General features: G+C 44.4%; 1 protein-coding gene across 4 annotated transcripts in view; it reads left to right on the forward strand.

The window, feature by feature from the left end:
- Nucleotides 1–8,918: 8,918 nt before the first annotated feature.
- Nucleotides 8,919–15,130, forward strand: part of SLC11A2 (solute carrier family 11 member 2) — a 36,359-nt gene continuing 30,147 nt past the window's right edge. Inside the window, exon 1 of one of the 4 annotated variants that reach the window (XM_029954280.1) lies at nucleotides 8,919–9,027. In XM_029954280.1, the coding sequence (XP_029810140.1) occupies nucleotides 8,982–9,027 (46 nt within the window). In that variant the 5' untranslated portion in view covers nucleotides 8,919–8,981. Of the gene's footprint in view, nucleotides 9,028–10,191; nucleotides 10,374–10,627; nucleotides 10,708–15,130 lie in introns of those variants that run through there. The other 3 variants (XM_029954282.1, XM_029954284.1, XM_029954281.1) reach the window with 3 other exon arrangements.

The raw sequence follows: 15,130 nt of genomic DNA on the forward strand, positions 1-15,130 counted from the left end.
TTTTTAATATATCTTTTGTATATGAGTTTTTAGTATTTGTTACAGATTTGATACAGTTTTATCAAAATTGGCTATTATAATTTCTTTTTCTTTTTTTTTAAATTTTTTATTTTTCTATATCTTTGAGAGAGAGGGCCCGAGAGCAGGCAGGGGAGGGGCAGAGAGTGAGAGGAAGAGACAGAATCTGAAGCAGGCTCCAGGTTCTGACCTGTCAGCACAGAGCCCGACACGGGGCTCAAACCCACAGACTGTGAGATCATGACCTGAGCCAAAGTCAGACACTCAACCGACTGAGCCACCCAGGCACCCCAATTTCTGCTTTTTCATAATTTGGGTTTTTTTTAATTCTATTTTAGGATCTTAAAGATATTCTGTATTTTTTCAGATAATTTTGAAGGTTGTGTTTTGTTTTATTTTTACAATTTCACATCTTTAATTCCTCTGGAGTTTATTTTTGCCTGTACCTTTTCTGTCTTCTGAAACTTGTGGGGCTCACCATGGGACTCCAGAACATTTCTCCTTCCAGGAATTGCTTTGGTGCTTTAGGCGTCGTACCCCTTCCTCCGAGTCTTTGTCTTAGCAAGAACAGAATGGGGATATAAATGACCTCCACGCTTAGAAAAGTAGTTGTTTGAAGGCCTGAACGGAAGAAAGAAGTGGCCAAAATGAGGTAAAGAGAGTCCTCAGGAGGAAACTGTGCAAAAGATGATGCACAAGGATGGTTCCTCCTTCAGACCAGGAGCCAAGGCTCCTGGAAGAAGAGTTGTGTTTACAGGGAGAAAGAGGAGGGTCTCAGAGGGCTGGCCCTGAAGGAGAGGCTTCTGACAGGCTCCTTATGTCCTGCTCTTGAAGCCCTTCCACATCCACCACATCTACTTTTTACTTTACCTCTTGTCCCTACCTGCAAGTCCTGTGAGCTGTTTCCATCTTGCACTGGAATTAAGGCATGTAAGAGGCGCCCAGAAATTGTTGGTGGATCAAAGATTAGAATGCAGGTCTCCTGGCTATCAAATGGAAAGGGTTCAGGCGGTGTCCGGTAGAAACCAGTTTGTGAGAGAAGACTTGTAAAAGAGGAGGTTAGCATTTCCAGAGGAGCAGCAGTCCAAAATGACAACGGTTAGCCTTTGATTTCTAGTGTAATCATTGCAGTCATAATCATCATCAAAAAGCCTTTATCAGTGCCTGCTTGTAATGGTAATTACGGTACACACTGAACTTCATGTAGAGTATATTTTTCATGAACATGATCTAAGAATTCACTCTATGAAAATGAATATAAACAGATAAGCAAAGGACATAGCAATCTGACAATTAAAAATACAAGCAGGCAATCTAGCTACTGTCAATAGTAAAGAATTAACATCAAACATGCCCAAAGTAGTGTACCATTTAAGGATAAGTGCATCACTGGAGGAAGAACAGTGCCACGTAGGGATTGGTTATAGGGGTTCCAAGTTCAAGGGAACGGTCACCAATCAGTTAGGGAGGGCAGGTCTCTTGCTTTCTGACTTCTCTCACTCCCTTGCACCCTCACACACACACGTACCCCACCCCAAGCTTTCCTCTTCCAAGCGACATAACCCTTGCTAAGGATTGAGATCAGAGGAATTTTTCCTTTGTGTTAGTCCTTGGCTTTGGATAAGGGACCTTTACCCAGCAGCTGCAGGAACCACCCTCAGGAGCCGCTTTGTGCTGCCTGGCACGTCCACGGCAATTAGAGCAAAAGGACAGAGGTAAGAAAACTCCTAGAGGGAAATTCTCCCCACCCAGCTTCAGTAGGGTCACCCAGGACCTCAGTGCCATCAGTCTTGAGATCCACTGTGCTCCATGGCTCATTATCCCCCCAGCACTGCTTAGTGAGCTTCCCCTGGGTTCACTTTTTATGGGGCAAAGGAAACCCCTGCCTCAAGTCTAGGCACATGCACACAGCAAGATCCATAAATATCTTACCTAGAAGAATCAATAGTAGAAAGACTTTACGGATTTTGCAGTTTAATATCACTGTCCTAAAATCATCGATTTAATATAGTAAAATAGTTAACATGATCACATACACATGCAAACATATGTTAATGAATGTACATATATTGCTCCAGGGGGAAGTTATTGGCCCTGTCTCAGGATCTTTGCACTTGCTGGTCCCTCTGCTTGGAAGTACTTTCCCAGATGCTAGTCAGGTAGTTTCCTTTTCACTTTGGTGAGATTTCTGCTTCAGAGTCACCCAGTGACATCTTCCCTAACCATTCTTTGTCAAATAATCCTTACCTCCCACCTCTGGCTCTTGCTGTTCCTTACCTTACCTTTCAAATTTAGTTTTTAATAGAATTTATTACTTCCTCACTTATACTCATTAACTTGTTTGCTTATTATTGGTCTCCCCCACAGAATATAAGTTCTCCGAGAGAAGGAAATTTGTATATCTTGATCATTACAATATTCCAGTGCCTTGAACAGCACTTGCACATAGGAGATCCTCAGTGCCATATTTATGAAATGAAATGAAATGAAATGGAACAAACATACATGTCTGTGTGTCTTTACCGTTCTATGGTGAGGCTAAACAGAAGAAACCATGAAGTCTTTCAAAACTAATCCTATTAAGCTTTAGAAACTTGGTCATTCTGAATCTCTGTCATTCTGGATCTCTAACTCTGCCCCTGGAGAAGACTCCCCACTAATCTCTTTATCAGTCCAGATGACTCCAATAGGGCTGACCGCAGCCCCTCGCTCTAATGGTCAGCTTGTGTCCCAGGCACCCCTGGACACTGTTTTCGGCTCGGGACTTGGCTCACGACCCATGCTAGGTTATCAGAGTCCTCCCCAACACTTTTGCTGGAACAATAGGGAAAGAGACACTCTACCTCCAAGAAGTGAGGATCACATTGGCCCAGAACAGATGGTGGCCCTTGTTCCCTTATGCAAGGAGAACTTGCTTCAGAATAAAATCATGCTAGGACTGAGACAGAGTCTAGAGAGAGAGAGTTAGGAAAAGACAGTAGCTCGGCGATATTACCTTGAGTCCCCAGATCCAGCCCTACTTTAAGCTAGATGTGCTATTGGATTTCCCACTTATGTGAGTGATTCAGTTCCCTTCGAGCACTCCAGTCTGAATGGGTTTCTCCTGTCACTGACAGTCAAAAAACAAGATGAAAATCTTGCCTTGTGCACATTTAGTTGTATAATTTGTGCCACATCAATTTTCACTTTTTTACTAAATGACACATGCAGGTTTTTAACCAAAACTTTTGAACATTTTTATAGTTTACAAAACAATCTTGTGTGTGTGTATAAAACTTAATACAATGATGTGAGGTAGGTATATGTTATTCTTTTAATTGGTTCAAACCAAAGCTTGAGAAATCGAGCAATTCATTTAGCATCACACAGCTAGTAAACAGCAGAGCGAGAACTCTAATGTGGATCTTCTGGTTCTAAATCCAAGGCCTGTTCTGTAGCTTTCCATCTGCTTTCTTAAGTATTTGTAGAGTTTCTTCATGAAATTATTGATTTATTCTTTGTCTCTCTTAATAAAGGAGAAGCTCACTTAACGATAAGACTTTGCTGTTTGCCTTGAGTCCCTCTTTTAGTTCCTAGGGCAGCTCCCTGGAATGAGTGAGGTTCAGAGTAGGGGGTTGGCTCTCACTGATTGTAAGGTTAGAGATGGCCAGTCTGCTTTCTGTCATCAAGGAGCTTGTAATCAGCTGACTGAAATAATGCAAGTGGTGCTTTTCCACCGTTTTTGACTGCTACAGTAAGAAGTCATGTACGCGCACACAAACACACACACGTAAAAGTTTTACAACATAATACCTCCCTTAGTACTTATGACATTCTTTGATATTTCCTATTTCATTTTTTAAAAATTCAGATTGTGACCCACTAAATTGACTTCATCATTCAGTAATGTGGATAAAGACTCAGTTTGAAAAACACTTTTACAGGTCACATGTACGTAAAGTCAAACCCAAGCTAAAGTTCAAGATCACAAATGTTTGTTGAGTGCTAAAGGATGTGGTAAGTATATTACTTGGTGCAGTGAATGATATAAAAATAATGTATGTACAGCTGTCTTTATGAAGCTCATAATCTACTGGCAGAAATTAGAGAGTAAGCTCAAGTAATTAGTAAAGGGAAATTTTTGAGCCGAAAAAAGCCCTCACAAAGATTCAGGAGCAGTAGAAGTCAAGTCCTGTGAAAATCAGGAAAGGCTTTAGGAGAGCAGGTGGCACTTGAGTTAGGTCTTGAAAATGGATGCTAGAGGGGCATCTGGGTGGCTCAGCTGGTTGAGCATTCGACTCTTGATGTCAGCTCAGGTCATGATCTCACCGTTTGTGGGATCGAGCCCTGCACCAGGCTCTGTATTAGTAGCTTGGAGCCTCCTTGGGAGTCTCTCTCTCTCTCTCTCTCTCTCTCTCTTTCTCTCTCTCTCTCTCTCTCCCTCCCCCTTTCTCCCTTTCCCTCTGCCCCTCCCCTTCTTGTGCTCTCTCTCCCCAAATAAACAAACTTAAAAAACAAATTTTAATTAAAAAATTTTAAAAATGGAGACTAGAACTGTGAGTAGTGGAGGTAACAGAAGCAGCCAAAAGCATAGGGTCAGGCAAGCCCAGGGTGTGTTCAGGAGAGAAAATATGAAATTCAATTGGAAGGAAGAGTTTGCAGAGTGGAGAGGTGGAAGATGAGGTGGAAAGAGGGCTGAAACCATGGTGTGGGGAATCTTGAATGCCAGATGAAAAGTCTATTCTGTATTTAAATGTGATAATGTGTGTAAAATATCTTCCACATGTCATGAAGTAGCACTCAGTTAATGTGATTCTCCTCTTGCCTTCTTTACTCTGCAGGCAATAGGAAGTTTCTAAGTGGGAAAGAGAAATTGTCAGATTGACCAGGGGGAAATTAAGCCTGTTGAGGTGAGAGTTATGGGGGCCTAAGCAGGAAGGTAGCAGTTGAAGTAGAAGGGGACAACTGACCTTGTGCAGCGAGGCTACAAGAGTACCTTTATTTTATGTAAGGGAGGATGAGGAGTCCATTGGTAACCTTCAGTTTTTAAGTCCCAGAAACTGGGAATGTAAGGAAATTGTAAGAACAACCTGATTTGAATAGAAAGAAGGATAGTGGGGAATATAATAATGTTGATTTTTTAGCTGGATATGCAAGGAGAAAGTCCAAGAGGCAGATTTGCTCAGGGAAAGAGCATACAAAGAACAATGGCCTTTGGGAATCATTGTCAAGAAGGTGAAGTGGGGCCATGGCTGTGAAGGGATGCTATCACAGCCTTGGACTCCTCCCCGAGGACACACCAGTGAACATGATAAAGTCCTGGCTCTCAAGGAGAAATACAAACCACAAAAGAAATTCAGTGGGGGTAGTGCTATGGGAGAGGGAAGAATACAGCAAATTGTGTCATAGGACTACATAGAAAACATGCCTCACTCAGACACTTGGGCTCATGGAAGGCTTTTGGAGGAAGAAGCGTTTAAAGTGAGACCTTAGTGGTGAGTGGGAATAGGCCAGGGTGAGAGATGCATAGAGCAAGAATGTTTCAGCAAGAGCACAGCATGTGAAGAGGTGGGGAGGCAAGATAGAACATTGGAGCATTTGGAGAACAAACAATAGAGGGAACATCCTTCTGAGGTTAGTATCACACCCACTTATTATACCATATCAACACGAAGACTTGATAGCATACATGGTTTCCCAGCTGGCTAGACCTGAAATCCAGGTCTATTTTGCTCTTAAGAGGTTGATCTTTCCATTATTCCAAGCTGTCCCATAGTGGCTGGCTGGGTCCCGGTATTACTACACTGAAGTTGCAGGAATTGTGTAGAATTAGAGAACTAAGGGTTGAACCTAAGGAATGCCTACATTAAGGAGTAGGAAGAAGAAAAGTAGCAATTGAAGAAAGTAGAGGAAGAGCAATCCAAAAAGGAGAACTACCCAAAGAGCACAGTATGATGGGATCCAAAGAAACAAGAGTTGAAAGAGAACATTTCCAATGTGGCAAAAGCTGAAGAGTTTTTGTGGGTTCTGACTGCACATGGTCAATGATGATATTATTTAGCTAACAAGAAAGTAAGTACTGGGGTAGATCTCAAAGGGTGGAAAAATGAAGGCATGTTCAGGAAGTAGAGTGAGTGCTGATCACTTCTTTAGAAGCCTCAATTTTAGGTTAAAGGAAGAAGTAAGAAGGGAAGCCAACTCTGAGGTGGAGGTACTAGGTTTATTAGGAAGTGCTCTTGAGATCACCACGAAGGGAAGGGAAGGAAGCAAGAAGTCGGGCTGTGGTGCAGGACAAAGGCTCAGCCAACCTGCAGAACTCTTCCTTCTTGGAGTGAGAGGGATGAATGTTTACACTCCCACAAATAAGTCATTCAGTGTGGCCTACCTAAGAAAGAGGCATGACATGACAGCTGAGGGCCATCTGCCAGCAATGTGCCCACTTCAAACAGCTGGGGTCATAAGTCCTTCATCCTCAAGGGGGCTCCTGCCTGTGCATTTTAGTGCTTATCATAGGACTAGCCTTACAAGGCTAGCAATCAAGGGAGGAATATTTTAGGTTAGTAAGACTCAACTTTGGAAATAGATACATTAATGTATTCTGTATTACTTTGTCAGGCAATATGTCAGCCATAATATATTAAAAAGCAGGCTAATATATTTATGAAACACCTCCCATATAGCTGGCCTTTGTTAGCAGGTGTACAAAGATAAGATAATCGTCCGTATTGAGAAGCTAACAATTTAGTGGGAGAAGGATTCATCAAAATAATAACCCCGTAAGAGGCTGTGCTTGTATTATTTGTGTTTGTGTCTGTACCACCCCATCTATGCCTGGCACACAGTAGGTTCTCAATAAGTATATATAGAATGAGCCAGTGCTAGAGTAGAGTAAAAAGTGCTGGGGTCAAAGACAGGCTAATGCTACCTGGAGGAGTCAGGGAATGCATCATGGAGGGGGGATATTTTATGGGAAGCTTAAATAATAATAATGAGTTTTCCGGGTAAGGAAGGGTGGGGGGGAGAGGAGTTAATTCCTGGCAGCTGTTCCAGGGAAAACAAAAGTATGAAAATGAATACTTGGAAGGTGGGTGGAAGGTAAAGCATGGAAGGAAGTCTCCTATTTCAATAAAGGACACATAATACAAATACATATTAACATCTATACAGAAATGAGTTGGCTAGCATGGTAATGTGGATATTCAGGGAATTTACAAGAGATCGTTTTTCGAGCTAGATTTGAATGAAAGGAAATTGTTCTAGGTGTACACAGCAGGACCAGAATGGTGTGGTAGTTGAGTGCTGGTTCTTCAAGAACAAATCTGTGTTTAAAGCCTAGCTCTACCATTAACTCATTGTGTGTACATAGGCAAGAAACCTCTCGAAGGCTCAGGTTCCTAAATTGCAAAATATAGTTCCTGCCTCACAAATCTGTTTTGAGGATTAATCCATGTTTGTGACATGTTAAATATGGTGTTTGTTATACCTACGTAAAGAGTGCAATTAATGTTGTCAGTGAGAATTGTGGACCTGTAAGGCCTGAGTGGAGCATATATACTGGGAGAAACTGTTGAGTAAACGAAACAGGAACTATGGTAGAGACTCATTGTAAAATCCATTCCTGTTTTCGGAACTCCTAAACTAACAAAGGGCTTTTTCCTCCAACGTTTCGGTTCATGGATGATTTCATGTGTACTTATTAGCCTGTGAAGGGGGACAAATTGGTGCCCCACTCAATCTAAGGCAGCTTTGGGTTAGGGAACTTGTCTGAGGTAGAAACAAGGACAAGGAGCAGGTCACATTGTAATGATATGACTTAGTGTTGGTGTGTGCTGTGGAACAAAGAGATTTTCATCTGGGATTCAGGGCAGGAGATTTCATAGATCTTCTGACCCTTCGGCTCTTCCTGTTTGGAGTAGGAAGTGGAGCCACCTGCTAGAAGCCTACTTTGACTAATATGAATTGATTACTCTTTCCTTTCTTCTCCATTCTAAGACATTTCTTTCTATCACACTTATTTTCATAGGTTTATGTGGTATTAAGCAGCTTTTCTTTAAACCTACCAGGAAACTTTCTCAAGACAGCAACTTCTTCCTCCCAGTGTCCCACTTCATTCTTCTCACTCGCCCTGCCCCCCATGTCTCCTTTCCACCTCAGCCTCCAGCAGGCCTACTAAACTATTTGCCAGAGGCATAATTTCCTCATTCTTTCAGTTCTCCACCTCCTAGATTGAGAAATTCTGGGCTTGCTCTGGATTTGTTTTTGTTTTTGTTTTTTCTACAGTCTCAGGTTGTTTTTGTTTTTTGTTTTTTCTTTTTCTTTTCCATCAGGTACCCCAGTCCTGGGTTTGCATGGCTTTATTGTCGGCCTGTGGGTCAGTGATTTGCCAGGCTGAGCCAGCGGGCCCTCAGATCCCAAGGGACAGACTGGGCGGTGCTTTTACAGAGCCCGTGAGACTCCTCATAATTGCATCAGTGCAGCACGTACCTATGGAAAATACTAGTGGACTGTCAGGCTTGGGGTTAATTGGTTTCAGCTCACACCTTGCGGGAGCAGAGTCCTTGTGCACATGCTGCTGTGGTGCAAGTGCCCTAACTACCTTCACACCAAGGGGAGCGGCATCCTGAAGGAAAGCAATTCCTTTTACTCCACCCCTTTCATCCACTGCCACTCACAGATTGGCCTCCAGCTCCTGCCGAGTGGATCAAAGATGAAATCTGAGAAGTTTTCAAACTCAATTAATTGTCCATTAATATCCAGGAGTGGCAGATATATGATGCTTCCCTTTTCATGGCCGGTCAAAGATGAAATTTGATTATGCTTGGAAGGGTGTGGTTTGCCTCTTGAAATTCCCGGCTGTGTCTGGTTTACTAAAGTGGTGTTGCCCAGAGCAGCCCAAGTGCCCTTATCTAACCAAGGGAGGCGCACTTGTCTGCATATATAGGAGCAGCAGCGGACACTCGGAAAAGTTAAGTCCAGCCTGCACAATGAAGAAGCAACCTAAGAAGGACGAAGCTCCACACTGTGAGCTCAGTAAGTAGCCAGCAACCATGCGGAAGCCCAAAGAGGTTGCTCAGCTGAGCAGACCTGGTAGGGTGACATGAATGGCTCCAGCCATTTTACTTTCTAGTTGCAGCACAAGTTCCCAAAGGAAAAGCTCTGGTCTGGAAGCCCTCCATCCCGCCTTCCTGAAACTACCTAGATATGGTGGAGAGAGATTCTCAGAACTAATTTGTGCATTTTCTTTTTCTCTCCAGGAGAAGTTCTGTATGGAAACCAGCCTGTACCAGATTAACTGAGAGGATGCTCAGTTCAGTTTTTTTGTCCCTGAGTTTTTTACTTTGTACTTGATTTGGAGTTTTCTTTTGGCAGTTCATTCTCCTTCCTCCGCTCTTGGACTCCTTTTACTATCTAATAAAATTTTCTCCTAGCATTTTTTTATGCGAAGAAAGAAGTTGCAGGGGTTTATGCTTCTTTTCCTCACTAGCTACAATTTGGTTAGATAAGCTTGGTTATCTTTAACATAAGCGGCAGGGAGGTGTCTAAGAATGTTTCTGGAAGCTGTAAAGGGCATTGTATAAAACGAGGGTGGCTCGTCAGACTGTTTTTCTTCCTTCTAAAGCACCGCTAGTCTGGCCATCATCTTCAGGTTAAGACTGGTCTGTGAGGTTGGGGCTGGGGCTGGAGTGGGATCGTTTTAAGGTAGGCAGAGATAAAGCTTGGCGGAAGAAGCGAGCCAGGCGAGCAGGATGGAGGAAAACAATTCATTACCGAGGCTTGGGAGTGGGGCATCTGATGCGGTGGAACTGGCTGCACTAGCTGATGTCTCGCGGTTCCTCCCGGGTGTGGGTTGCTTTCGGGTTGCTTTCGGTGAAGCAGCAGATACCATGGTGTGGCTCTGGGGACAGAGGAAATGATCCTGCCAGATTGGCCAAACTTTATAGAGTGGAGCTGTACCTCGATGAACAGTCTCCAGAAAAAAAGGGCCTTGACTGCCAGTACCTAACGTGAGGCAGCGTCTAACTAAGGTAGGAAATTGATCTGTCCCGGGACTAGGCGCAGCAGCGTAGGGGCCCCTAGATCCGCACTCAGCGAGTACGACGCGCGCTCGCAATGGCTCCGCGGGACGCAGCTCCCGCCCAGGCCGCCGTGACCCCGCCTCCAGTCTGACCCTGGGGTGGGCGGACCCTCGGGACGCCCTCAGCTGGCCACGCGCGCCGGCAGCTACCGGGAATACGAGGAGTCCAGCCAATAGGAATGTGCAACTGCGGTCCTGTTGGCCAATCGCGGGGCGTGTAGGGAGTTGGCAGGCTTGGCGCTAGCTCCCGGGATATGGAGCGGCCAGCGCGAGGGCTTACTGTCTGGTGGTTGAGGAGCCGGTAAGGCGACTAGCGGGCGGGGTCAGGGGTCACGCGGCCACACCGCTTTCCCCAGGGCAGCCGGGAGGGCTCGAGGGTGGGCCAGGAGCCGGCGCCGGGGCCAGTATGGGGCGTTCGGGGCGCCGTGCGGGGCGGCGAGGGGAGATGCGGACAGGGAAGGCCCGAGGCGCGGGGCGCCGGACGGAGCCGCCTTATTCCAAGGAAGACGGAGATCAGGGAGGCAGGGAGCGAACCCGCGAGGTTTTGGGGGCCTCGCCCCTTCCCCGCCGCGGCCTAGGAGAAATGGCCGAACCCCCGGCTGGACCTGCCGCCGCGCCGGAACCCGTGATCCAGGGTGCGCTGACCCGCTTCAGCCGCGGAGGAGGCGATGGGCACAGGGCAAGGTCCCGGCAGCCGCCTTCTTATCTGGGGCCGCGCCCGTTCCCTGGGCCTCCCGCCGCTCTTCTTCGACAGTAAAGATCACTTTAGTGCAGCCAACATCCACGAGCGCCTTCGAGTGAAGGGCCAGGGCAGGCCGCTGAGCACTCGTGTGTAGATTGGTGGTAGGGCTCTTTGTGCCGCCTCCAGGCTCCAGGTACTTGTATAGGGGCATTGTGGCCCACGGTGTGTAAGCTGGGTGGATGCCCTCCTACTTTCGGTTGCTGTATCCCTGCTTTTAAAGCTGCGATCGTCGTCTTTGGATTCCTTTCCACTTGCCTCCCCCTTGCCCGGCCCCCCCGGATCGCCCCTCCCCCCCCGCATCGCCCCTCAAGTCCCCGACTCAAGTACGAGACGATTTCAAAGAGCATCATTAGGGAAGACGTGGAGGAACCTGGGCTTGAGTTTTCCTGTGTGTAAACTGAACCTATTTTCATATTGGCGGTTGCTTTCAGAGGAGTGCTGTGAAGTTAGAGCAGCGTGGCATACCTTTCAGGTGGAAGGCAAAGGCAGAAATTCTGTGGAAGGGCAGATAGGTTTCCAGAAACTTTTGGTGGCCATTATTTTAGTGATTATTGGTGAAACCCGGGGACACTTGTTACCTTGACTCCTGTGAATTCCAAGGCCCACCAGTTCGCACCACTTCTCACCATTTCTCGGCTGCCTAAACCTTTGAAAGTTGCTTAGCCACCTTGTTCTTTTGTTTCCAGGAACTTAAAGTGGGAATTGATAATATCAGTCTTACAGGGTTGTTAGTGTAAAATAAGTTGATACAGATATAACACTTAGTTCTTGGCGTGTAGGAATTTTTATGACTTACATGTGCCTTCTTTCCCCCTAAAGGTTCCAGCTGAAACAATTCTGACTTTATAACTTATCCTTTGCTCAGAATCCTGGGAGCCTATTGTGAATGAACCCTTAGGCCCTTGTTTTCCATCCGAGGTGTTAACGTTGACCTGAAGGTATAGTGTAGTTCCGGGTGATTAGAGAGGCTTTCTACTGGGTGTTTGTCATTAAATAAGGTTGGAAACTATCACTCTACTAGGTATGGTTGTTATAGCTGTGTTGAGTGAATGAATCCTCAGAACTTTATGGGCTCTTCTGTTTCTCACTGGAAAACACTTCATGGACAGTCTTGGCCTAGGCCCAGTTTATTTTGGATCCAATACGAAAAAAGCCATGATTGCAGTGTACTTGGTTTTGAATGTTTCCGGGATGGCTGTGGGACTTGGGAGGGGAATTTCTGGGCAGTCTGGCAGCACTTCTTGTTAATGAATGGGGAAGCATGGTATGAATCTAATCTTACTTTACGGTTAGGAAATCCACAGGGGTTCCTTGGATTACTCTACAGAGCAGCTGCTAGCCAGCTCTACTTCAGTTTTGACTCCGTGAAGTGAAGGTTAGAGGTTAGAGAATGGTATCCATAAAGTAGCATCTTTTGGGTGGGTGCTGTGGAGTGAAGGGCATCTTTTATTCCTTGCCTCCTCCCCATGCACATAAATACAAATGTCTGCGGACAGATTTATACTCTCTCTCTGAGCTTAAGTGTCTCTCGTTTTTTTAAATTTCTTTTTAATGTTGACTTGTTTATTTTGAGGGGGGTGGGGGGCAGAGAGAGAGGGAGACAGAATCCCAATCAGGCTCCACTCCAGAGCCCAGAGCAGGGCTCCAACTCACGAAGTGTGAAATCATGACCTGAGCCAAAATCAAGAGTCAGACACTGGGGCGCCTGGGTGGCTCAGTCGGTTGAGCGTCCGGCTTAGCTCAGGTCAGATCTCATGGTTCGTGGGTTCAAGCCCTGCGTCGGGCTCTCTGCTGACAACTAGCTCAGAGCCTGGAGCCTGTTTCAGATTCTGTGTCTCCCTCTCTCTCTGACCCTCCCCTGCTCATGCTGTCTCTCTCTGTCTCTCAAAAATAAATAAAAAGCATTAAAAAAAATTAAAAAAAAAAAAGAGTCAGACACTGAACCGACTGAGCCACACAGGTGCCCCTAAAAGTCTCTCCAAAGTTCTCTTGGTGTTATCTGGAAGGTACTCTTTTGTCTTCCGATTCTCCCCTTCTATGAAAGCTGCTATTTATACACATAGCATAATCACAAAATGAGAAACTCTGAGTGCATGAAAAAGAGTATGCTGGCCGGTTTGGCTGAAGTACGGGTGGTGTAAGTTCAGTTATTTAGGTTTGGAAGGAGACAGATTAGAACTTCTGTAGGGCTGAAAGTTGGATGTGGGTTTGGTGAGTGTAGAGGAGTGTCTTCTTGAAACCTCTTTACTTGTGCCTGAATAAGGAGAAAAGGGAGTGACATCTTCAGAGAGTTGAGTGTTTGAGGCAGAAAGGGAAGCCTTTTGCCCTAATGGTGTTGTCGTCCTTATCATCTGAGTTTCTGTGGTCTGAATAAAATATTTTGGAAAAGAAGGCAGGGAGCAATTGAATGTGCAGAATATAAAGATTTGGAAGACCTAGACCCTTGTCACACTCTTCAGATGCCATTTATTCTTTTGATAATTTAACAAACATTGAACAGTTAACATGTTTTGGCCCCTGGAGACACAAAGAAGAACCCTTCAGGCATCACGAGGGACATCGTGGATAAGATACATTGTTTGTATTATTAATAGAATATAAAACAGTTGGCCAGGAATGGTAAAAAATATATACTTACTGTCTAGTTCCTCTTCCGCTTTTAATTTAAGGCTGAAGTCACATTTTTTTTTATATGAGATCCACAGTTTCCAGTAAAAACTTGAATTGGGAAGTTGGGGTTCTTAGTCTTGTCTTTATGCTTATTGCTGGTTATTTTTGTTTTGGTCCCATTTATTGCTAGTAATCAAGTGACTATTAAAACTTCTACATAACGAAAGAAGAAGGCTACATGTTAATTATTAAAATTTTAAACAGATTCCAAAAAGCAGAAGGAGGCAGGTGTGCAGCTGGAGAATCTTGTAGTAAGTGTTGTTTGTCTGTACATATAATTTTTCTGTGCTTTAAGAAAAGACATGTTGAGGAAAATATGTACTCAGATTGCTAAGGCCAGGCTACGTCCTAGAGGCCAGCAGGTGTCATTGGAATCAATAGTCATTCTTCACATTTGCCAGAGAAAAACTGTTCACGCAAGTGTGAGGGCAGAACATTTTTTTCTGAGGTGTGAGTGTGTGTGGACTTAAGAGACTTTCTTATTCTGATAGAAAGGGGTCTTTGAAGTTGTTCACAGAGCTTAGAGTTGTGTTGCAGGATAGATGTGTGAGGCTGGGAGGCCAAGTTGGTTCCCTCAAAGGGAAATGCACTGCTGTATGCTCCTGGTTAGGACGAAATCAGAGGAAGCTCTCTGTGAGACTTGGGAGGAACAAAGACCCAGCTACAGCCTCTAGAAGTAAGACATCAGTGACCCTGACGTGTGAGCAGTCAAAGCTGATTAAGCCTCAGCAATGAGCAGAGAAAGTGTTGTCTAGTAGGTGTCAGGCCCAATTCAGAAGTCTCTGGCTGATGAGTGATATTTTTTGCTGAAAGACCAGTACTTCTGGACAGCCTGGCCATATTTCTCCTAGCTGTTATCATCTTTAACACCCAGACAGCCAGTTTCATTATCTTTCTCCCCATTTCTTACTCCCTCTCTCCTTGCTGCTTAACATTTTCTCTTCTTCTTCTTTTTTTTTTTTTTTTTTTTTTAATCATTAGATGGTCTCAGTGTCAGGTTTTTCTTAACTATAAAACAGATTCTCAGAAGTCCAGCTCAAGTGACCAATGGCAAACTTGAGGTTGAGTTGAATGAAATTGTGGTTCTCTAGTAGACTAATAAGCAAGATTATCCCAAATTTGAGATTATTACTACGGTAGACAAAGTCAGTAAAACGAAAAACAGTCCACACTGGTATCTTAATGGCCATCGTGCCAGAGTGAGAAAGAGTCACACATAGAGAAGCCCTGATGCGTATTAAGCACATTGTACAATAGAAGTACTGTTTGTACTTTATCAACTGGGTGTGTTTCTGTGGCTTTGCCTGAAGACTTTCTAATATGAAGACATTCTTTACTTACGTAGTAAGGATTAGAGTTTTGAGACCTTTTCTTAAACTAACACCACAGGGACTTTTCACTTTGTTCCTTTGCAGAGGTAGGTATAATCAGTCTTCAGCCTGTCTTTTCTTCATTTTATCATTTTATATCAAATTCATTTTCATAAGAGAAAAATAGGATACACTTCTGTCTAAATTTTAAAAATTCTAAACTTTATATCTTTGAGAATAATTTAGAAATCCATGGAGTTTTTAATAAAATTAATTACTATAGGAGTGCCTGGGTGGCTCAGTCGGTTGAGTGCCTGACTTCGGCTCAGGTTGTGA

This window comes from Suricata suricatta, chromosome 10, assembly GCF_006229205.1.
Source record: "Suricata suricatta isolate VVHF042 chromosome 10, meerkat_22Aug2017_6uvM2_HiC, whole genome shotgun sequence".
Lineage (NCBI taxonomy): Eukaryota > Metazoa > Chordata > Mammalia > Carnivora > Herpestidae > Suricata > Suricata suricatta.